Source organism: Oncorhynchus masou, chromosome 1 (genome assembly GCF_036934945.1).
Source record: "Oncorhynchus masou masou isolate Uvic2021 chromosome 1, UVic_Omas_1.1, whole genome shotgun sequence".
In the NCBI taxonomy this organism is placed as follows: domain Eukaryota; kingdom Metazoa; phylum Chordata; class Actinopteri; order Salmoniformes; family Salmonidae; genus Oncorhynchus; species Oncorhynchus masou.
The window spans coordinates 72,621,476-72,643,655 of NC_088212.1; the positions used below are offsets into that span (position 1 = coordinate 72,621,476).

At 42.0% G+C, this 22,180-nt stretch overlaps 1 protein-coding gene across 1 annotated transcript; it reads right to left on the minus strand.

Moving 5' to 3' along the window:
* Positions 1-1,789: 1,789 nt before the first annotated feature.
* On the minus strand, positions 1,790-20,751 carry LOC135542951 (mucin-5AC-like). The gene is made up of 33 exons (XM_064970106.1): positions 20,656-20,751; positions 19,103-19,165; positions 18,749-19,010; positions 18,494-18,608; positions 17,911-18,001; positions 17,714-17,820; positions 17,370-17,583; positions 17,143-17,268; positions 16,789-16,906; positions 16,485-16,623; positions 16,179-16,289; positions 15,806-15,875; positions 15,545-15,682; positions 15,281-15,445; positions 15,080-15,174; positions 14,855-14,981; positions 14,402-14,654; positions 13,790-13,839; positions 13,654-13,692; positions 13,432-13,532; positions 13,093-13,244; positions 12,836-12,974; positions 12,639-12,749; positions 12,319-12,498; positions 11,959-12,198; positions 11,553-11,709; positions 11,243-11,371; positions 10,895-11,042; positions 10,501-10,544; positions 10,241-10,406; positions 7,864-8,143; positions 2,388-3,012; positions 1,790-1,908 (listed from the first exon to the last, which is right to left on the minus strand). Exons 1-33 carry the CDS (start codon positions 20,726-20,728, stop codon positions 1,790-1,792), a joined length of 4,947 nt encoding a protein of 1,648 aa, XP_064826178.1. The 5' UTR covers positions 20,729-20,751.
* Between the last annotated feature and the right edge of the window lie 1,429 nt (positions 20,752-22,180).

Sequence of the window (22,180 nt, forward strand, 5' to 3'; positions counted from 1 at the left end):
TGTTGGGCCAGTGGTGAATTCTTTTGGTGGCTTTGTGGATGTAGATGGAATAGTCTCCGTTGTGGTTTCTTCAACTTTTGTAGTTCCACCTGTGGTAGGTGTAATTTCCTCTGCATTTGTGGTTGGTGCCTTTGTTGTTGTTGTTGAAGTCGTGGGATTGGAAGTAATGCCAACTGGCCCTGTTGTTTCTTCACCTGTTGATGTGGGCTGTGGTGTTGAGGTAGAGGTTTCAACAATTACAGTGGTGGAAGTGGTTGTTGGGCCAGTGGTGAATTCTTTAGGTGGCGTTGTGGATGTAGATGGAATAGACTCCGTTGTGGTTTCTTCAACTTTTGTAGTTCCACCTGTGGTAGGTGTAATTACCTCCGCAGTTGTTGTCGTTGAAGTCGTGGGATTGGAAGTAATGCCAACTGGCCCTGTTGTTTCTTCACCTGTTGATGTGGGCTGTGGTGTTGAGGTAGAGGTTTCAACAATTACAGTGGTGGAAGTAGTTGTTGGGCCAGTGGTGAATTCTTTAGGTGGCGTTGTGGATGTAGATGGAACAGACTCCGTTGTGGTTTCTTCAACTGTTGTAGTTCCACCTGTGGTAGGTGTAATTTCCTCTGCATTTGTGGTGGGTGCCATTGTTGTTGTTGTTGAAGTCGTGGGATTGGAAGTAATGCCAACTGGCCCTGTTGTTTCTTCACCTGTTGATGTGGGCTGTGGTGTTGAGGTAGAGGTTTCAACAATTACAGTGGTGGAAGTGGTTGTTGGGCCAGTGGTGAATTCTTTTGGTGGCTTTGTGGATGTAGATGGAATAGTCTCCATTGTGGTTTCTTCAACTTTTGTAGTTCCACCTGTGGTAGGTGTAACTACCTCCGCAGTTGTTGTCGTTGAAGTCGTGGGTTTGGAAGTAATGCCAACTGGCCCTGTTGTTTCTTCACCTGTTGATGTGGGCTGTGGTGTTGAGGTAGAGGTAGAGGTTTCAACAATTACAGTGGTGGAAGTGGTTGTTGGGCCAGTGGTGAATTCTTTTGGTGGCTTTGTGGATGTAGATGGAATAGTCTCCGTTGTGGTTTCTTCAACTTTTGTAGTTCCACCTGTGGTAGGTGTAACTACCTCCCCAGTTGTTGTCGTTGAAGTCGTGGGATTGGAAGTAATGCCAACTGGCCCTGTTGTTTCTTCACCTGTTGATGTGGGCTGTGGTGTTGAGGTAGAGGTTTCAACAATTACAGTGGTGGAAGTGGTTGTTGGGCCAGTGGTGAATTCTTTTGGTGGCTTTGTGGATGTAGATGGAATAGTCTCCATTGTGGTTTCTTCAACTTTTGTAGTTCCACCTGTGGTAGGTGTAACTACCTCCGCAGTTGTTGTCGTTGAAGTCGTGGGATTGGAAGTAATGCCAACTGGCCCTGTTGTTTCTTCACCTGTTGATGTGGGCTGTGGTGTTGAGGTAGAGGTTTCAACTATTACAGTGGTGGAAGTGGTTGTTGGGCCAGTGGTGAATTCTTTTGGTGGCTTTGTGGATGTAGATGGAATAGTCTCCGTTGTGGTTTCTTCAACTTTTGTAGTTCCACCTGTGGTAGGTGTAATTTCCTCTGCATTTGTGGTTGGTGCCTTTGTTGTTGTTGTTGAAGTCGTGGGATTGGAAGTAATGCCAACTGGCCCTGTTGTTTCTTCACCTGTTGATGTGGGCTGTGGTGTTGAGGTAGAGGTTTCAACAATTACAGTGGTGGAAGTGGTTGTTGGTCCAGTGGTGAATTCTTTAGGTGGCGTTGTGGATGTAGATGGAATAGACTCCGTTGTGGTTTCTTCAACTTTTGTAGTTCCACCTGTGGTAGGTGTAACTACCTCCCCAGTTGTTGTCGTTGAAGTCGTGGGATTGGAAGTAATGCCAACTGGCCCTGTTGTTTCTTCTCCTGTTGATGTGGGCTGTGGTGTTGAGGTAGAGGTTTCAACAATTACAGTGGTGGAAGTGGTTGTTGGGCCAGTGGTGAATTCTTTTGGTGGCTTTGTGGATGTAGATGGAATAGTCTCCGTTGTGGTTTCTTCAACTTTTGTAGTTCCACCTGTGGTAGGTGTAACTACCTCCCCAGTTGTTGTCGTTGAAGTCGTGGGATTGGAAGTAATGCCAACTGGCCCTGTTGTTTCTTCACCTGTTGATGTGGGCTGTGGTGTTGAGGTAGAGGGTTCAACAATTACAGTGGTGGAAGTGGTTGTTGGGCCAGTGGTGAATTCTTTCGGTGGCGTTGTGGATGTAGATGGAATAGACTCCGTTGTGGTTTCTTCAACTGTTGTAGTTCCACCTGTGGTAGATGTAATTTCCTCTGCATTTGTGGTTGGTGCCTTTGTTGTTGTTGTTGAAGTCGTGGGATTGGAAGTAATGCCAACTGGCCCTGTTGTTTCTTCACCTGTTGATGTGGGCTGTGGTGTTGAGGTAGAGGTTTCAACAATTACAGTGGTGGAAGTGGTTGTTGGGCCAGTGGTGAATTCTTTAGGTGGCGTTGTGGATGTAGATGGAATAGACTCCGTTGTGGTTTCTTCAACTGTTGTAGTTCCACCTGTGGTAGGTGTAATTTCCTCTGCGTTTGTGGTGGGTGCCTTTGTTGTTGTTGTTGAAGTCGTGGGATTGGAAGTAATGCCAACTGGCCCTGTTGTTTCTTCACCTGTTGATGTGGGCTGTGGTGTTGAGGTAGAGGTTTCAACAATTACAGTGGTGGAAGTGGTTGTTGGGCCAGTGGTGAATTCTTTTGGTGGCTTTGTGGATGTAGATGGAATAGTCTCCGTTGTGGTTTCTTCAACTTTTGTAGTTCCACCTGTGGTAGGTGTAATTTCCTCTGCATTTGTGGTTGGTGCCTTTGTTGTTGTTGTTGAAGTCGTGGGATTGGAAGTAATGCCAACTGGCCCTGTTGTTTCTTCACCTGTTGATGTGGGCTGTGGTGTTGAGGTAGAGGTTTCAACAATTACAGTGGTGGAAGTGGTTGTTGGTCCAGTGGTGAATTCTTTAGGTGGCGTTGTGGATGTAGATGGAATAGACTCCGTTGTGGTTTCTTCAACTTTTGTAGTTCCACCTGTGGTAGGTGTAACTACCTCCCCAGTTGTTGTCGTTGAAGTCGTGGGATTGGAAGTAATGCCAACTGGCCCTGTTGTTTCTTCTCCTGTTGATGTGGGCTGTGGTGTTGAGGTAGAGGTTTCAACAATTACAGTGGTGGAAGTGGTTGTTGGGCCAGTGGTGAATTCTTTTGGTGGCTTTGTGGATGTAGATGGAATAGTCTCCATTGTGGTTTCTTCAACTTTTGTAGTTCCACCTGTGATAGGTGTAACTACCTCCCCAGTTGTTGTCGTTGAAGTCGTGGGATTGGAAGTAATGCCAACTGGCCCTGTTGTTTCTTCACCTGTTGATGTGGGCTGTGGTGTTGAGGTAGAGGTTTCAACAATTACAGTGGTGGAAGTGGTTGTTGGGCCAGTGGTGAATTCTTTAGGTGGCGTTGTGGATGTAGATGGAATAGACTCCGTTGTGGTTTCTTCAACTGTTGTAGTTCCACCTGTGGTAGATGTAATTTCCTCTGCGTTTGTGGTTGGTGCCTTTGTTGTTGTTGTTGAAGTCGTGGGATTGGAAGTAATGCCAACTGGCCCTGTTGTTTCTTCACCTGTTGATGTGGGCTGTGGTGTTGAGGTAGAGGTTTCAGCAATTACAGTGGTGGAAGTGGTTGTTGGGCCAGTGGTGAATTCTTTTGGTGGCTTTGTGGATGTAGATGGAATAGACTCCGTTGTGGTTTCTTCAACTTTTGTAGTTCCACCTGTGGTAGGTGTAACTACCTCCCCAGTTGTTGTCGTTGAAGTCGTGGGATTGGAAGTAATGCCAACTGGCCCTGTTGTTTCTTCTCCTGTTGATGTGGGCTGTGGTGTTGAGGTAGAGGTTTCAACAATTACAGTGGTGGAAGTGGTTGTTGGGCCAGTGGTGAATTCTTTTGGTGGCTTTGTGGATGTAGATGGAATAGTCTCCATTGTGGTTTCTTCAACTTTTGTAGTTCCACCTGTGATAGATGTAACTACCTCCCCAGTTGTTGTCGTTGAAGTCGTGGGATTGGAAGTAATGCCAACTGGCCCTGTTGTTTCTTCACCTGTTGATGTGGGCTGTGGTGTTGAGGTAGAGGTTTCAACAATTACAGTGGTGGAAGTGGTTGTTGGGCCAGTGGTGAATTCTTTAGGTGGCGTTGTGGATGTAGATGGAATAGACTCCGTTGTGGTTTCTTCAACTGTTGTAGTTCCACCTGTGGTAGATGTAATTTCCTCTGCGTTTGTGGTTGGTGCCTTTGTTGTTGTTGTTGAAGTCGTGGGATTGGAAGTAATGCCAACTGGCCCTGTTGTTTCTTCACCTGTTGATGTGGGCTGTGGTGTTGAGGTAGAGGTTTCAGCAATTACAGTGGTGGAAGTGGTTGTTGGGCCAGTGGTGAATTCTTTTGGTGGCTTTGTGGATGTAGATGGAATAGTCTCCGTTGTGGTTTCTTCAACTTTTGTAGTTCCACCTGTGGTAGGTGTAACTACCTCCGCAGTTGTTGTCGTTGAAGTCGTGGGATTGGTAGTAATGCCAACTGGCCCTGTTGTTTCTTCACCTGTTGATGTGGGCTGTGGTGTTGAGGTAGAGGTTTCAACAATTACAGTGGTGGAAGTGGTTGTTGGGCCAGTGGTGAATTCTTTTGGTGGCTTTGTGGATGTAGATGGAATAGTCTCCATTGTGGTTTCTTCAACTTTTGTAGTTCCACCTGTGGTAGGTGTAACTACCTCCGCAGTTGTTGTCGTTGAAGTCGTGGGATTGGAAGTAATGCCAACTGGCCCTGTTGTTTCTTCACCTGTTGATGTGGGCTGTGGTGTTGAGGTAGAGGTTTCAACAATTACAGTGGTGGAAGTGGTTGTTGGGCCAGTGGTGAATTCTTTTGGTGGCTTTGTGGATGTAGATGGAATAGTCTCCGTTGTGGTTTCTTCAACTTTTGTAGTTCCACCTGTGGTAGGTGTAATTTCCTCTGCATTTGTGGTTGGTGCCTTTGTTGTTGTTGTTGAAGTCGTGGGATTGGAAGTAATGCCAACTGGCCCTGTTGTTTCTTCACCTGTTGATGTGGGCTGTGGTGTTGAGGTAGAGGTTTCAACAATTACAGTGGTGGAAGTGGTTGTTGGTCCAGTGGTGAATTCTTTTGTTGGCGTTGTGGATGTAGATGGAATAGACTCCGTTGTGGTTTCTTCAACTTTTGTAGTTCCACCTGTGGTAGGTGTAACTACCTCCCCAGTTGTTGTCGTTGAAGTCGTGGGATTGGAAGTAATGCCAACTGGCCCTGTTGTTTCTTCACCTGTTGATGTGGGCTGTGGTGTTGAGGTAGAGGTTTCAACAATTACAGTGGTGAAAGTGGTTGTTGGGCCAGTGGTGAATTCTTTTGGTGGCTTTGTGGATGTAGATGGAATAGTCTCCATTGTGGTTTCTTCAACTTTTGTAGTTCCACCTGTGGTAGGTGTAACTACCTCCCCAGTTGTTGTCGTTGAAGTCGTGGGATTGGAAGTAATGCCAACTGGCCCTGTTGTTTCTTCACCTGTTGATGTGGGCTGTGGTGTTGAGGTAGAGGTTTCAACAATAACAGTGGTGGAAGTGGTTGTTGGGCCAGTGGTGAATTCTTTAGGTGGCGTTGTGGATGTAGATGGAATAGTCTCCATTGTGGTTTCTTCAACTTTTGTAGTTCCACCTGTGGTAGGTGTAACTACCTCCCCAGTTGTTGTCGTTGAAGTCGTGGGATTGGAAGTAATGCCAACTGGCCCTGTTGTTTCTTCACCTGTTGATGTGGGCTGTGGTGTTGAGGTAGAGGTTTCAACAATTACAGTGGTGGAAGTGGTTGTTGGGCCAGTGGTGAATTCTTTTGGTGGCTTTGTGGATGTAGATGGAATAGTCTCCATTGTGGTTTCTTCAACTTTTGTAGTTCCACCTGTGGTAGGTGTAACTACCTCCCCAGTTGTTGTCGTTGAAGTCGTGGGATTGGAAGTAATGCCAACTGGCCCTGTTGTTTCTTCACCTGTTGATGTGGGATGTGGTGTTGAGGTAGAGGTTTCAACAATTACAGTGGTGGAAGTGGTTGTTGGGCCAGTGGTGAATTCTTTAGGTGGCGTTGTGGATGTAGATGGAATAGACTCCGTTGTGGTTTCTTCAACTGTTGTTGTTCCACCTGTGGTAGGTGTAATTTCCTCTGCGTTTGTGGTGGGTGCCTTTGTTGTTGTTGTTGAAGTCGTGGGATTGGAAGTAATGCCAACTGGCCCTGTTGTTTCTTCACCTGTTGATGTGGGCTGTGGTGTTGAGGTAGAGGTTTCAACAATTACAGTGGTGGAAGTGGTTGTTGGGCCAGTGGTGAATTCTTTTGGTGGCTTTGTGGATGTAGATGGAATAGTCTCCGTTGTGGTTTCTTCAACTTTTGTAGTTCCACCTGTGGTAGGTGTAACTACCTCCGCAGTTGTTGTCGTTGAAGTCGTGGGATTGGTAGTAATGCCAACTGGCCCTGTTGTTTCTTCACCTGTTGATGTGGGCTGTGGTGTTGAGGTAGAGGTTTCAACAATTACAGTGGTGGAAGTGGTTGTTGGGCCAGTGGTGAATTCTTTTGGTGGCTTTGTGGATGTAGATGGAATAGTCTCCATTGTGGTTTCTTCAACTTTTGTAGTTCCACCTGTGGTAGGTGTAACTACCTCCGCAGTTGTTGTCGTTGAAGTCGTGGGATTGGAAGTAATGCCAACTGGCCCTGTTGTTTCTTCACCTGTTGATGTGGGCTGTGGTGTTGAGGTAGAGGTTTCAACAATTACAGTGGTGGAAGTGGTTGTTGGGCCAGTGGTGAATTCTTTTGGTGGCTTTGTGGATGTAGATGGAATAGTCTCCGTTGTGGTTTCTTCAACTTTTGTAGTTCCACCTGTGGTAGGTGTAATTTCCTCTGCATTTGTGGTTGGTGCCTTTGTTGTTGTTGTTGAAGTCGTGGGATTGGAAGTAATGCCAACTGGCCCTGTTGTTTCTTCACCTGTTGATGTGGGCTGTGGTGTTGAGGTAGAGGTTTCAACAATTACAGTGGTGGAAGTGGTTGTTGGTCCAGTGGTGAATTCTTTAGGTGGCGTTGTGGATGTAGATGGAATAGACTCCGTTGTGGTTTCTTCAACTTTTGTAGTTCCACCTGTGGTAGGTGTAACTACCTCCCCAGTTGTTGTCGTTGAAGTCGTGGGATTGGAAGTAATGCCAACTGGCCCTGTTGTTTCTTCACCTGTTGATGTGGGCTGTGGAGTTGAGGTAAAGGTTTCAACAATTACAGTGGTGGAAGTGGTTGTTGGTCCAGTGGTGAATTCTTTAGGTGGCGTTGTGGATGTAGATGGAATAGACTCCGTTGTGGTTTCTTCAACTTTTGTAGTTCCACCTGTGGTAGGTGTAACTACCTCCCCAGTTGTTGTCGTTGAAGTCGTGGGATTGGAAGTAATGCCAACTGGCCCTGTTGTTTCTTCACCTGTTGATGTGGGCTGTGGTGTTGAGGTAGAGGTTTCAACAATTACAGTGGTGGAAGTGGTTGTTGGGCCAGTGGTGAATTCTTTTGGTGGCTTTGTGGATGTAGATGGAATAGTCTCCATTGTGGTTTCTTCAACTTTTGTAGTTCCACCTGTGGTAGGTGTAACTACCTCCCCAGTTGTTGTCGTTGAAGTCGTGGGATTGGAAGTAATGCCAACTGGCCCTGTTGTTTCTTCACCTGTTGATGTGGGCTGTGGTGTTGAGGTAGAGGTTTCAACAATTACAGTGGTGGAAGTGGTTGTTGGGCCAGTGGTGAATTCTTTAGGTGGCGTTGTGGATGTAGATGGAATAGACTCCGTTGTGGTTTCTTCAACTGTTGTAGTTCCACCTGTGGTAGATGTAATTTCCTCTGCATTTGTGGTTGGTGCCTTTGTTGTTGTTGTTGAAGTCGTGGGATTGGAAGTAATGCCAACTGGCCCTGTTGTTTCTTCACCTGTTGATGTGGGCTGTGGTGTTGAGGTAGAGGTTTCAACAATTACAGTGGTGGAAGTGGTTGTTGGGCCAGTGGTGAATTCTTTAGGTGGCGTTGTGGATGTAGATGGAATAGACTCCGTTGTGGTTTCTTCAACTGTTGTAGTTCCACCTGTGGTAGGTGTAATTTCCTCTGCGTTTGTGGTGGGTGCCTTTGTTGTTGTTGTTGAAGTCGTGGGATTGGAAGTAATGCCAACTGGCCCTGTTGTTTCTTCACCTGTTGATGTGGGCTGTGGTGTTGAGGTAGAGGTTTCAACAATTACAGTGGTGGAAGTGGTTGTTGGGCCAGTGGTGAATTCTTTTGGTGGCTTTGTGGATGTAGATGGAATAGTCTCCGTTGTGGTTTCTTCAACTTTTGTAGTTCCACCTGTGGTAGGTGTAACTACCTCCGCAGTTGTTGTCGTTGAAGTCGTGGGATTGGAAGTAATGCCAACTGGCCCTGTTGTTTCTTCACCTGTTGATGTGGGCTGTGGTGTTGAGGTAGAGGTTTCAACCATTACAGTGGTGGAAGTGGTTGTTGGGCCAGTGGTGAATTCTTTTGGTGGCGTTGTGGATGTAGATGGAATTGACTCCGTTGTGGTTTCTTCAACTGTTGTAGTTCCACCTGTGGTAGGTGTAATTTCCTCTGCATTTGTGGTGGGTGTCTTTGTTGTTGTGGTTGAAGTCATTGGACTGGATGTAATTCCAACTGGCCCTGTTGTTTCTTCACCTGTTATTGTGGACTGTGATGTTGAGGTAAACGTTTCAACAATTACTGTGGTGGAAGTAGTTGTTGAGCCAGTGGTGACAATTTTAGGCGGCTGTGTGGAACTTTCAGTGGAAGTTAATGTAGTTACCTCTGCAGTTGTTGTAGGTGCCTTTGTAGGTGTGATTGAAGTTGAGGACTGTGATGTTGAGGTAGAGGCTTCAACATTTTCAGTTGTAGATGATGATGCTGTGGTGTGTGTGAATATCCCGGATGTAATTGTATTGGTAATTTGGGAGGTAGGCTCTGTTGTCAATATTCCACCTGTGAAGACTGATTCTGTTGTTGTTGAGGGCTGTGTTGTTGATGTTAAAGGCCACAATGTACCTGTAAGTTGAGGTAGTGTTTTTGTAATTGGCGCAATCGAAGTTACCGATGGTTTTGTGGTGACATGTGATGTCGTTGTTGCCATACCAGTGGTGACTACTTTAGGTGGCTTTGTAGATGTGATCGTCTCAGTTGTGGTTTCTTCCTTTGTTGACGTTTCGGCCGTGGTCAATGTAGCTACTTCTCCACTTGTTGTGGGTACTATAGTTGTTGTAGTTACAGTTGTCGGTTTGGGAATTGTGACTGTACTTGATCCTGATGATGTAGTTGAAGGATTTAATGATGAACTTGTGGTGATTTTAGGTGTCATCTCCATTGTTGTAGAAGACCAAGTTGAAGTTGGTTCTGTTTTTGAAAAAGATATACCTTTATTTAACTTGGCTAGAACATTTTAATTTACCAAATAGCTCGTATTTACAAAACTTATCATTCATATTCAATTTGAACATATTGTCAATATGAATTAAGCTCATCACTACCACCTACAGTAGGGTCCACCTGAACCCTGGTACGGGTCCAAAATTCAAACTTTTCCTTCTGGTCCGGGTCAAGTCATGTTTGATTGTCATTGGGTCTTACAGCTGATTGACCTGATTGGACCTGAATGGACCTGACAACAGCTCTGCATAGCCTGTACCATATTTATTTTACTATAATATGTTGAATTTATTGACTTCTAGAAGGCCTAGACAAAATATACAAAATATACAAATTAACCAGAGGAGCACCTTGGCTGATAAATATAATTAGTTTGTCACTCGGGTCCAATCAAGTCTGGTCTAGACCTGGACCAGTTAGAGTATAGGTCGGGTCTAGGTCTGGTTGTCGTCGGGTCCATTCGTGTTTGGGTCTGATTGTTCTCGGGTCTGTTCGAGTCCAGGTCCCCCTTCATTTTAAATGATTGTATCCGTTCAGGTCCGGGTCTGATTCTCGGGGTTTGGACCCGAGAAGACCTCTACTACCATCTTGCATACAAATTGCTATTAAGTTCCATCAAGATTTCCATTTATCAGTATGGTATTTAGCACAAATTGGGCTGCCCTTTAATCATTGAAGAGTTTCTCTGCTTACCAGGTGTTGTGAAGTGGAAGACAGTTGTGGGTTTTAGTGTGGTTGTTGCATGGACAGTTGTTGTGGTCAGAGGAGATGTTGTAGTTGGTATTGGAGTTGTGGTCACTTGACAAGGGGAAATGTTTCTGGTAATGGTTCCGTTTGCGGCACAAACAGCAACAATGCAGTTACCAATTCCATCTGTTGTGTTGTAGAGGGTTTCTCCATACGGGTGTTGTTTACCATTATACAAGCATGTACAATCTGCAATAAAACAAAGTATTTTAAATTAAATTCAATCAATGTTGCTTTGGGCATTGCTAAATATTTTACTTTTATTTGATGATGTCATCCTTACCATTTACATCATAACTACAACTCACTCCAGTCATTGTGCAGGTGCTTTAAAAGAAGAACAATGATTTAAATGTTTTAAACATTCCCAGTTTTAAATTATATAGATATAAATGTTTTGTTCAAAATACTAGTAAAGAGGTAAGACTAGTCAGGACTTAGTAATAAAGTAAATTGTGAAATGCATGGGGAGCAGGGCAAGTTTTCAGATTGCCATACAGCCATAATTGGCATCACTATGGAAAAACTAGCATGACCTTCCCATCTTAGACAAACCCCTTACCACCCTCTTCCCTAAAATTAATGCAATACAGAAAACCTAATACTTTCACAGTTAGAACATTCAGAATATGCTCTGAAATAGCACAGTTCCTGTGAATTGAATGATTTTAACATACCATGTTTCACAGTTTTGTGCCGGAAGATTCTGTCCATTGGTGTACTGGTTTCCTTCATAGTCATAGCAGCCACATTGTTCCCTCTCCACACACTTCATTGTCTCCTCATTGAAGTAAGGTTGTGCCGCAGGACAGTTAGGATAGCAGCCTGTAATAACCACAATAGCCGAGGTTACAAAAGGTCAAGTCTTGTTAAGGATAACAGTAATCAGTGTAAATGTAGCCTGAGGCTGCTCAAACACAAAGCATATATATTTATAACCATTGTTGGGGTCAGTTTCAATTACAATTGTTATTCAGAAGTCATCCAAGTGAGACAAAATATGAGTTAGACGGTCATATCCCTACCTTCCAATGCTGGAATTAAACTAGAACAGTCTCCGGAAGGGTTTCTGCAGGTCTTCATACACTGAGCTCCACATGCCTTGTAGTGCCACTCACATTCTCCAGTGGGGTTGTAGTAATCACAGAACAGTGCTGTATGTGGTGGACAAAATATGGTGGACAAAAACGTTTTCATTATTTGAACTAGAATAATGATCCCTTTCCATGATCAACTGTCCAATATGATAATGTGTCAACCTGGTCCAGTATTGAATTGACAAGTGCCGTAATGTAGTTGAAAATCACATTCAATAATGATTGTGAAGAAACTTACGGCAAATTCGAGGGGTTCTCCAGGCTACGCATGCTCCAGCTTCATTGCAGGCCTTTGCATAAGCTGCCACTGCGGTACAGAAGCACTCACAGTCTCCACCACTGTCACAAGCACATGAGTCTCTCACACAAGAATCGTAGTAAGGAGAGGGGTCCACCTTAAAAGCACAGCAATGTGTTGTAAGATATACAGGAGTTGCATGGTGAAGTACATTTCTTTGTCCACAAAATACAATCCACATATCTTACTAGTATTCAAATCAAATCAAATTGAATTGGTCACACACACATGGTTAGCAGATGTTAATGCGAGTGTAGCGAAATGCTTGTGCTTCTAGTTCTGACCATGCAGTAATATCTAACAAGTAATCTAACAATTATTAAATCCTATTTGAATATATCCATACCTGGTTCTGGCAGGCTGTGAAGACATCACTGTTAATGATGCTGCACTGTTTCTGGGCCCAAGACGCTCTGTACGGGTTGGAGGCACATGGGTGCACTACAGCAGATACACTTGGGCAGCTTGATGAAACTTTCCAGCTGTTTCCAAATTCCACTGGATCAACAACTGTCGCCTGGGCTCTAGTGGTGAAGTCGTTGTTTGCGTTGCCATCATAGTTTCCACACAGACCACACACTTGCCCCTGAAGAAAAGAGATCATGAATTAAAATGATTGACTTGGCAGGGTATATACGAAAGTCTCTGTAATATCAGTTTTGACTCAATACTGAATTCATTTCTTCATCAGAGTATCTTAATGTACCTGGTATTGTGGGCTAAGCTTGATAAAGAGACTGGTCTTCTTGTCCCACATGAGGATTAGACCACTTTTGACTTCAATAACCAGATAATTCCCCAGAAGGCTGATCTGTTTAGGAAACTGCTCTTCTGGAGTACTCCTGACAACTTGAGCGTTCCCATCTGCCAGTATGAGCTCACTGGTCTGTAGAAGGAAAATATGTTTTCATACATAACTTTGTCTGGAATCGGATCTCAACTTGATGTTTGGTTGATGATTTGTTGATTGTTCTTTACACGAGGGATGGAATGTACAGTATTGTGTGAAGTCAAGTTGCTCATTACCCCCAGGAAGAGCTTGATGGTCTTGGAGCAGGTGGTGCCTTTAGTTCCACAAGGAACGTTCTCAGTGAGGACTCTGAAGCTGCCACTGCCATTAGTATTGCCACAGTAGTCCTGTGCGAAAGGAAAATGTTCTTAATATGGTTTAAATTCACACTTCTCAATGCTGATACAATTCTACCAAATAAAGAGACACAAACCTGAATGAGAGTGTATTCACAGTTTCCATTAAAGTTGAACCTTTTCTCATCAAAGGTGATATAGTGACCCTCTCCGTAGATTGCACAAACTCCATCACAAAGATGTGTGGTACACTGCCATTGTCTGTCCTTGCAAGTACTGTGAACAACACACACATAATGTCACAAAAATTGCCTGACATTTTTTCCATTATTTGTACATTTGTGTTCTTTATGTTTTCTCCCCAGGTGAGGGGGAAGGCACAAAACAGGCATACCATGTATTGCAGTCAACCTTAAGAGTCTCTCCAGCTTGGTAAGTAGCTCCATTGTGAGCACAAGGACAAAGTTCTTCCTTGATGCAGTCTCCGTTCCCATCAGACACCAGTCCGGTGGGGCACATACAACCTGATGTGCACTCTGTGCTGATCTAAAGCGATTTAACAAAGTGCACACAAATTAAAGAGATATGGACTATGTTTTTGTACACCAGGGGAGGAGGGGGGTGGGTATTTGACATAATTGAGATTCTCAAATGTTTTTGTTCAGTCAACACAAAACTCAGTATAATAGTGACAGTACGTGACAATCCCATTTAGTGTGAATAAGGGACTCACACAGGTCATATCCAGAGTTTTGCAGCTCTTCTGACACTCTGAACCTGAAGCTCCTGGAGGTGCAGTTGAGCAGTTGAAGAAAACCATTGGCACTGTGCATACTGGGGATATATGAGAATACACGTTTTAAAAAATATTTTCAATTCTCAAACAAGCAGAATATAATGATCATGTATCCAGAAATATCCACATTCATCATCATCATTAATCACATTGTCTTACATGAATTGCTTGAATCCTCTTGGTTCATTTCAAATGTACCTGTTTTGTGAAGGATGCATGTAAAGGGTTAAATCATATTGAGCCATATATTTTATCAATAAATTAAATTCATAAATTGAAGGCAGATAAAACTTACTGGATGGTCTTGCTCCCCCAGTGCAACTCAGTGTCCCTTGTCTGCAAGTACTGTAACATAGTTACAGTATTCATAGTTATAGTTAGTAAGATAATGAAATTAACAGCAAATATCATTATGACATACAGTTTTGAATATATCCATGAAGTTTCATTTGTACTTGTATTTATTTTGGTCTCCTATCTTTATATGTATCAAATCAAATCAAATGTATTGATATAGACATTATTACATCAGCTGATATACCAAAGTGCTGTACAGAAACCCAGCCTAAAACCCCAAACAGCAAGCAATGCAGGTGTAGAAGCACAGTGGCGAGGAAAGACTCCCTAGAAAGGCCAGAACCTAGGAAGAAACCTAGAGAGGAACCAGGTTCTGGGGGGTGGCCAGTCCTTATCTGGCTGTGCCGGGTGGAGATTATAACAGAACATGGCCAAGATGTTCCAAAGTTCATAAATGACCAGAATGGTCAAATAATAATAATCACAGTAGTTGTCGAGGGTGCAACAGGTCAGCACCTCAGGAGTAAATGTCAGTTGGCTTTTCATAGCCAAACATTGAGAGTATCTCTACCGCTCCTGTTGTCTTTATATGTATGAGGGAGGTGCTTACCAGGTGGCACCGTCTCTGCTGATAGTCTCTCCTGCAGGGACCACTGAGCCCTTGTCATAGCAGGGACAGTTGGTGGGGGCAACACACTGGCCAGCCTCGTCCATGTAGGTGCCCTCTGCACAGCCACAGCCGTCCACCGGAACAAACTTCACCTGGCAAGATTGGTCTGTCATGCTCAGTGAGCGGCAGGTGCGTCCACAGCTGGTCATGTTGTAGGTATAAACTGTTTGTCTGGGACAGGCGGCGAATTTATCTGAGAAAAGTCATTAGATATGAGTAGTATTAGCAAGATATTGATTTCCTTATATCTTTGTGCAGTTATTTCTTCAGGTTATTTGTACTTAGTAACTACTGTTGCTGTTTCAGTAAAATCATTCTATTCTAATCAATTTGCAGCACTCATTATAATGACACATTGCGAGAGGTCTCCATGGTGCCGTGCTGTCTACTCACTGCAGATAGTGTCTCTCCAGCCGCTGAGCTGGATACCCTCGGCAGCACAAGCGTGGACATAAGAGGAGACGGCAGCACACATGCTGTCCTCACTCTTCTCGCAGTTACAGCTGTCATACATGCAGTTCTGTTGGAAAAAGAGTCAACGTGTGTCAAGACTATAACCTCATCACATAAGAGTTGAATGATTTTAATTTGAGATAGTATCCTTCTTAACTAACTTACGGTTTTGTAGGTGTCTGGTCTTATTTCAGAATGGCAAGGGGAGAACACTCCTTTAGGATCTGATAACATGGAACACCAGTGCTGGGCGTATTTCTCTGTGAAAAAGACAATCATAATTACAACATAAGCATATAATATCTTATATAACTTTGTTATAATCATTCAACAAGTGATGAATCTGTAGGCTTAATAAATATGTACCATTTTCGATGCTCAAACTGCAGGGGTTTTCAAAGCTAGTCTTGACATCAGGGCAGCTGGCCATGGTCTTCCATGTGTTGGCAAAAGCTACAGCTGTGCCCTCCACCAATCCACTGATGACTCTGAACTCATCTGACTGAACGTCATTGTAGTTTCCGCAAAGGCCTGAGGAAAATAATTGAAGCCATATGATGCTATTAGATTTTTGTGAATAGAGATACCGAAGAAAAAGCTATGAAACTGATGGATGAATCTGAAGCATACCACAGGTTGTTCCTTTGTAGGATGAGATGGCAGTTATGTAGATCTGCATAACTGGTGAAAGCTGGATCTGAAGTTGAACTCCAAGAGTTGTCTGGATAACAATGTAGAATGAGGAGGGCTTGAAGATGGTCACTTCAGCTGCAATACATGAAAGAAATAGATGGACATCATTAAGGCTTCATCTAGTGAATATAAATTATATGGAGCTCATACACTGATCCACACTACAATTTAATTTGGCATTACAATGGATTGTCTCACCTGTATTGAGTGGGAGCTGAGAAAGAATCTGATTTACAAAAACACTTCCACATGACTGGACTCGGATCACCTGTGAATTAGATAAGATAATGGATTCTATAAAATTCTAATTGGTTCATATATGTTTATTGAATAATCCCCTCTAGACACAAACATTACCATGCATGAGCATTTTAAAAGATTGCAAACAGCCTGGCAATATTTGCCAGATCAGGGCAATTTTAAAGAAGGTTATTGTGTGTGTAGTCAAAAAGGTTTAGGGACATTTATTTGCAAGCCAGTATAATTATCTTCAAGAAGTGGTTTGGTTTCGAAATGAGTTGACAGGTCATTGTGTTATTTTCTCTGAAACATATTTGGGGAGTTGCCTTACGGTGGATCTGCTGGAGAGGGCTAGGGTAACAGCCCTCATACAGGTCTGAGTGTCAGTCAACCCACACTTCACAATGTCTCCCAGCACGGTGAATTCAGTTCCATTGCATTGCTGAAAGAAAACAAGCATGAGTTTGAAGGCAGAAATATGAAATGAGAGTGACTCGTTTGGACCCATTTCTATGTCAACATATGGCTTGAGGAAAAGCTATTTTACCTCACCTTTTCACCTTTGTTTGCACTGAAAACGTATCAAGAGTTTCTACTTGCTTCTATTGCTTTGCTATACTTCACCACATGGACTGACCTTGGTCAGAATGTAAGAGCAGTCCCCATGGAAGGTGTAGGCTTTCCCATCATAGGTGTTGATGTGGGATCCTCCCTCCACAGAGCAGGTCCCAGGACAGTCCTTGTCTGTACAGGCCCACTGACCACCAGCACAGGTGCTAAAGGGAACATTTACAGGCTCATCTCACAACTGCATTCACACAGTATTTCATAAATATTTACATGAATACAGTTTTAATAATCACACTGTGGAGTTTGGCATGATTCATGAAAATGAGGCATGGGATATGTGATGTTTAAATCAGATGATGTACTTGGCCTACCATTCTTTACAGTTGCTGGTGTAAGATTCTCCAGATTTGTATACTTGTCCATTGTGGACACAGTGGCATTCACTCAATGGAATACAGCCACTGTTGCTGACATCATCAAAAACAGTACCTATTTGGTGAGAGATCAGGCAGAATTCAGTAGATTTAAGTTATTCTAATGTGTTCTTTACACAGAGAACTTCCTTGACTCGAGAAAGTAACTGAGAGAAACATTCAATATTTACTTATTTCATTATCAAGGACTTTTGCACACATTGACGTAAAAGGCATAATGGGTAAAAGGTGTGGTGTTTTCATGATGTGCTTGAGGTTAACTTGTACGACAGAGTTGAACCTATGTGGTACCTAGGGGACAGAAGCAGCCATCTGTACAGTGGTCTTCACACAACTGGCTGGCCTCTGGGTTGGAACAGGTGTCAACACAGGGGCTTCCACACTCCTGGTGCTCCATGTTGTAGGGGCATGTCTTATCTGAGAAAATAAACATTGTGATTAACAGTTTCCTTAAAATGTATTGTGAACATGATCATTTAGTGTTTGGTGGTCATGTTGGAGAGTATCTGCATACTTACAGCAGAACTGTTCAGTCCTCCATTGCTGGGGCTTCCCCCCTGCATGAACACACTGACGGGAGTACTCTGAGATGGTGTTGCACAGGCAGAAGGAGTTGGTGCTGTTATCACAGTGGCACAGGTCTGCCAGGCAGGTCTTGATGAAGGAGTCCATGTCCAAATAATTAGTGCAGCTACTGAAAGCTGCACTGGAGAACAGCTGCTGACAAAATTCCTACAAATAGAGACAAACCACAAAAGGTTACTATATAGAAAACATTTGTTGGATCACATGGAATAATTGCTATTTCTAACTTCTATTAACATTGTTTTGTATTCTTCTTCTGTGGTGTGAATTGTAATACCTCATCTCCACAACTCTCCTCAGAAGTTAGTGTAGGCTCCTCACAGACTTCCAGAGGACCATCCAGTTTCCAGAGGTTTCCATAGTCAGAGCTAGAGAGTTTCCCACCTGCAACAACACAGACATTGACAATTAGCTTTTCCACCTACAGTATGTAATGTAGTTACATTTCAATAGTTTGGTCAGATTTGTTTTTACCATTGATGATGAACTCGTTGTATGTTTGGACTTCATTGAAGTCACCACACAGTCCGCAGGTCTGGTTTCTGTACTTCTCGTTCATTTCAATCTGTTGAAACACCAGACACAATGTGTTTTGTCCACAAAATCTCATCCTGTTCAGCACCATTCACATATTCAGTCTTGGCTATCCTCCATGTTAATACTCTTTATTTTCATTAAAGTCTTTGTATCAAAGTATTTTTATTAAAGTCTTTGTCTTTATATTACGAAGTGACAGAAAATGTAATTCAAATCTACAAATATTTGCAAACACTTCATCAAATAAACATTGGAACATTAGCCTGTATGTGTATAGGGTATACATCTTCACATATCCTGTTTAATTCATCCTCGTTCTTCAGGTAATTCTGCCTTTCAATATTAACATTTTAGGAGGGGAGTAGACAGTGCTTCAACCAACATGAGACAAGGAGCAGCAAAAAACAATGTCTCTCACTCACGATCAACTGCTGATCATTGCCATTTAATCTAAAGAACAATGTAACATTATTAACTAATCAACCATTGAAGAGGAAAATTAGAAATGCAGGTATTTTACCATTAGGGAGTCATCCTTGTTCCAAACAGCAACCAGCCCCAGTTTGGCTACGACCTTCACATTGGATGTAGTCTTCACAATGCTGACTCCAGACAAGCTGAACGGCAGGGTCACCCTTCAGGAGGAAGATAATGTTTAAAGGTCATCCAATACATTATGATTATAAGTAATATTAAATTACAGAATGTAGCACATAAAATCCCCAAGAAAGGTGCTTGCATAATGGCGAATCAGTCAAATGACAGGGAAACTCACGTCTGCCCATTGACCACAACACCACCCTTGGAAAGCTCCACCACTACACCATCCAGCTTCATGGTGATCTTGCTAATGGTGGGCTGGTTGTCCACCACCTGCCGCCTCATCTGGATGTTGAAAGCCTCATAGCTGCTCTTACACAGTGAGGTCACAACATGGTTGCAGGTGGAGGGGAGCTGGAAAAAGTCCCCGTCAAAGGTCTTGAAATGGTAGTTACCCCATGTGCTGCAGACCTGGTCATTGTGTGAGGCATTCACTCCTGAGGGACAAGGAATACAAATGTCAGTTCCATCTTAGCATATTGATGGATACCCAGTCTTTTATTCGGTGTGCAATCGGTCAGAGATTTACCTGAAAGTGTGGGTATCGTTGTGATCATTGTCGGGATGATTGTTACACTTGTGGTGGGGCTCACTGAAATAAAAGCAATTCATGAGTATTTTACAATATTATATGAACATTCCGGATGGAGTTCAATCATTGCAGATTTAAATTGTTGCACTGCGCTTTTAGAAGTGTATTTGATTTGCACAGCAGTATGTCCAGACGAAGGGACATTTGAAGCATGATGTGACCCATTCAATATTTACGGCGAACCTAAGGCTCCATTCAATCCGTATCGCCAAAGTTAAGCGCTATCGTGCAATGGAATTTTAATGGGAATGTTCCTGCATTCGCAGAGTTTGCGTTCATGGTAAACACTGCATATGTCGGCTCAATCGGAAATTACCTTCACATTTCAAGTATGGCAATAAGGATTGAATCGAGACCCTAGTTTACCAAAAGCTGCATAGTTAATGTGGCACTTCATTTCACTTGACAATTGATTCAAACAGCTGCAAGGGGATAACAATTATAAAATCAATGTTTTAGGATCAATCTTCTGTGCCTGAACTATTTTGATGTTCTATGAATTGTGTAGGTGGGGTCAAAGCTTTTGGAATTTTCAGCCCTGGCTGACTGGTCATCCGACGCATGCAACGGGCCTGAAGATTGCTTAATCAAGTGTCATCTGCTTTGTAAACTAAACACATTGAATTCCAATGACAGTTCAGTTGCTATTTTACATATTTATTCATCACATTTTTCCTGTCAGTATTATTTGAGTAATATCAAACATACTTACCCCAACTATTATTTTAACGATATACATTTTAGTTTTTGTCTGTATTCTGTTCTTGTTTTCATTCCCAATCAAAATGTTTATTGAACATGCCCATTGTGGGGAGTGCTTTATGTATTTATAACACTATAAACTACGCTACAACCACTCATGATATCAATCACAAATGATAACGATTTCTACGGAGTTTCAGATTGTTCAACACATATGTGTAACATTTTCAAATTTAGACAGGAACAATCTCATAAACAAATGCGTATAAGGAACAGAAATAGGATGAACATTTAAATGAATAATGTAATCATATGGTCGTAGTAATTGAGAAAAAAGGAAAACCGTTATAACTGATTGAGTAAAAACTGTTACTGTATGCCTACTGTTGAATTCTTTAAAATGCCTGTATAATACATGTAATCACTTTTCTGTGTGTTAGTACATTTCTGAATAGCTAATACATTATTTTTTTTACATAATGAGATTTTACATAAAATATATAGTGTATGTTATCAAACCTGAAAGTGACCTAATCATACTAAACGTGTGGTTACAGCTTTTAAAACCTATCGAGTGTCAATCATCATAATCTGCTGAGTGTCAATCATCATAATCATTTGGCGTTGTCCTGAATATTTACTATTTGTTATTAACAATCAGTCTGATTTATGAAATAATATGTATATTTGACAGATTTGTCAGACTTTTAAAGATGTTGAAAAAAATATATTATAGTAATAATCAGAACAGTTTCTGATTTAGGCTAATGAATGAATATTCTACCAACCTGTTTCTGCTGATTTGATCAGTAGTACCAGGCATATCAGCCTCCATATCGGTGCATCCTTGGTTGTCCCCATGGTGATCCTGTGGGTAGTGAACAGGTCCTGCACAGGTGATATGAGAGAGGTGCTTAGGATGGATCTGGTTTTTATAACCACCTGTATTTGAGGAGGGACCTTAAAGGTTAACACAAAGGTGGGGCCACAGGTTAAACATGGCTCAATGACGACTTTAAGACTTCAATGTTCTGTCTATGAGGTTTTTCAGAACATTAACAGTATATTAAGCATGAACATTTATATATAGATTTAGATATTTTCATTAAGTATTCTATTATTGGGATTAGTTGTGTACCCATATTTTATTATAACCTCAGGGGGTTCATAATGTCCTTTATTATAGACCTATACACCTATATTGCACAAGAGAAGTTACTTAATAGTCTTATGTGATTCCTTTTTTACAGGGAGGTGCCTTCCTTCCTCATTCAGTATCTATTCACCTCAGGCAGCATCTCCTCTCCAGTGGTTTGAGCTATTGGTATTTGGTATTGTATTAGGATCCCCATTATCCCAAATGCAGCAGATACTACTCCTGGTGTCCACAACACAATACATGTTATTTTCTTTATGTAATGTACATTTTAATGTATAATTACAGATACATTCATAATGTAGTGAGGTTTGATAGAACAAAACGGTTTATCTCCACAGCCATCAAAAAGTCAGCCAATGTATTGCGGATTAAAAATACATTCATCCACTCTATTGGCTCAGTATCTTGAGCACACATTGTCCAAATGCAAACATTTGTCTCGCTGCTGTTGCTCAAAGGAGCGATCGTGCTAATTGTATTCATAGTAGTATTCATGGACTAGTGTGACTCATCAAGCTCATCCAGGAACTGCATCCTGATTAAAAAAATCGATATATTAAATTGAAAATAATGTAAAAATAATTTGAACACACTAATGTGCATTTTTTCACAACTATTGTAAGTATTATTTCACAACTATTAGAACGTTAATCACTTCAGCTTTCTCATATGGCCACTAAGTCTATCAACAGTATCAACCTATTATTTTTGGGGTGTTTTTAAACTCAACAGGAATAACTAGTTTGTATATAGCACATACAGCCCAGGCTGTTGCAAAATGAACTGAGCTTTAGTAACACATTAGCATTTATTATGTTTCAAAGCATATCTATTTTTTCCAAATTCATGTTTGAAAATGTTACTTTTTAAAACTTTTTTGTCAAACGTTCCCTGTTCAATTGATGGTTGTCATTTTAAGGCTTATGGTTATTGTTAAGATTCAACATACCTTCAAACTCTCACTTTAAGCAGACATTTTAAAAATGTCAATATGTTATGTATCTCAACATAAATATGTGCCATTTATTTAATAACGTGTAAAATATCACACTAAATGACCAGAAAGTACACATTTGACTTAAAACCCATTAAACAAGTTTGCTATACCTGCATGACTTTCTATATTTCATTTTACATTGATACTAACTTATTTT

Bases quoted from the DNA above. Each gene is read 5' to 3' on its own strand.
- LOC135542951 (XM_064970106.1), bottom strand. From the start codon at position 20,728: ATGGGGACAACCAAGGATGCACCGATATGGAGGCTGATATGCCTGGTA. The intron at 17,584-17,713 runs GTATTACAATTC...CTCTATTTGTAG, and splicing joins AGGAGAGTTGTGGAGATGAG to GAATTTTGTCAGCAGCTGTT. The intron at 13,533-13,653 runs GTAAGACAATGT...ATATATCCCCAG, and splicing joins AGAGGATTCAAGCAATTCAT to TATGCACAGTGCCAATGGTT.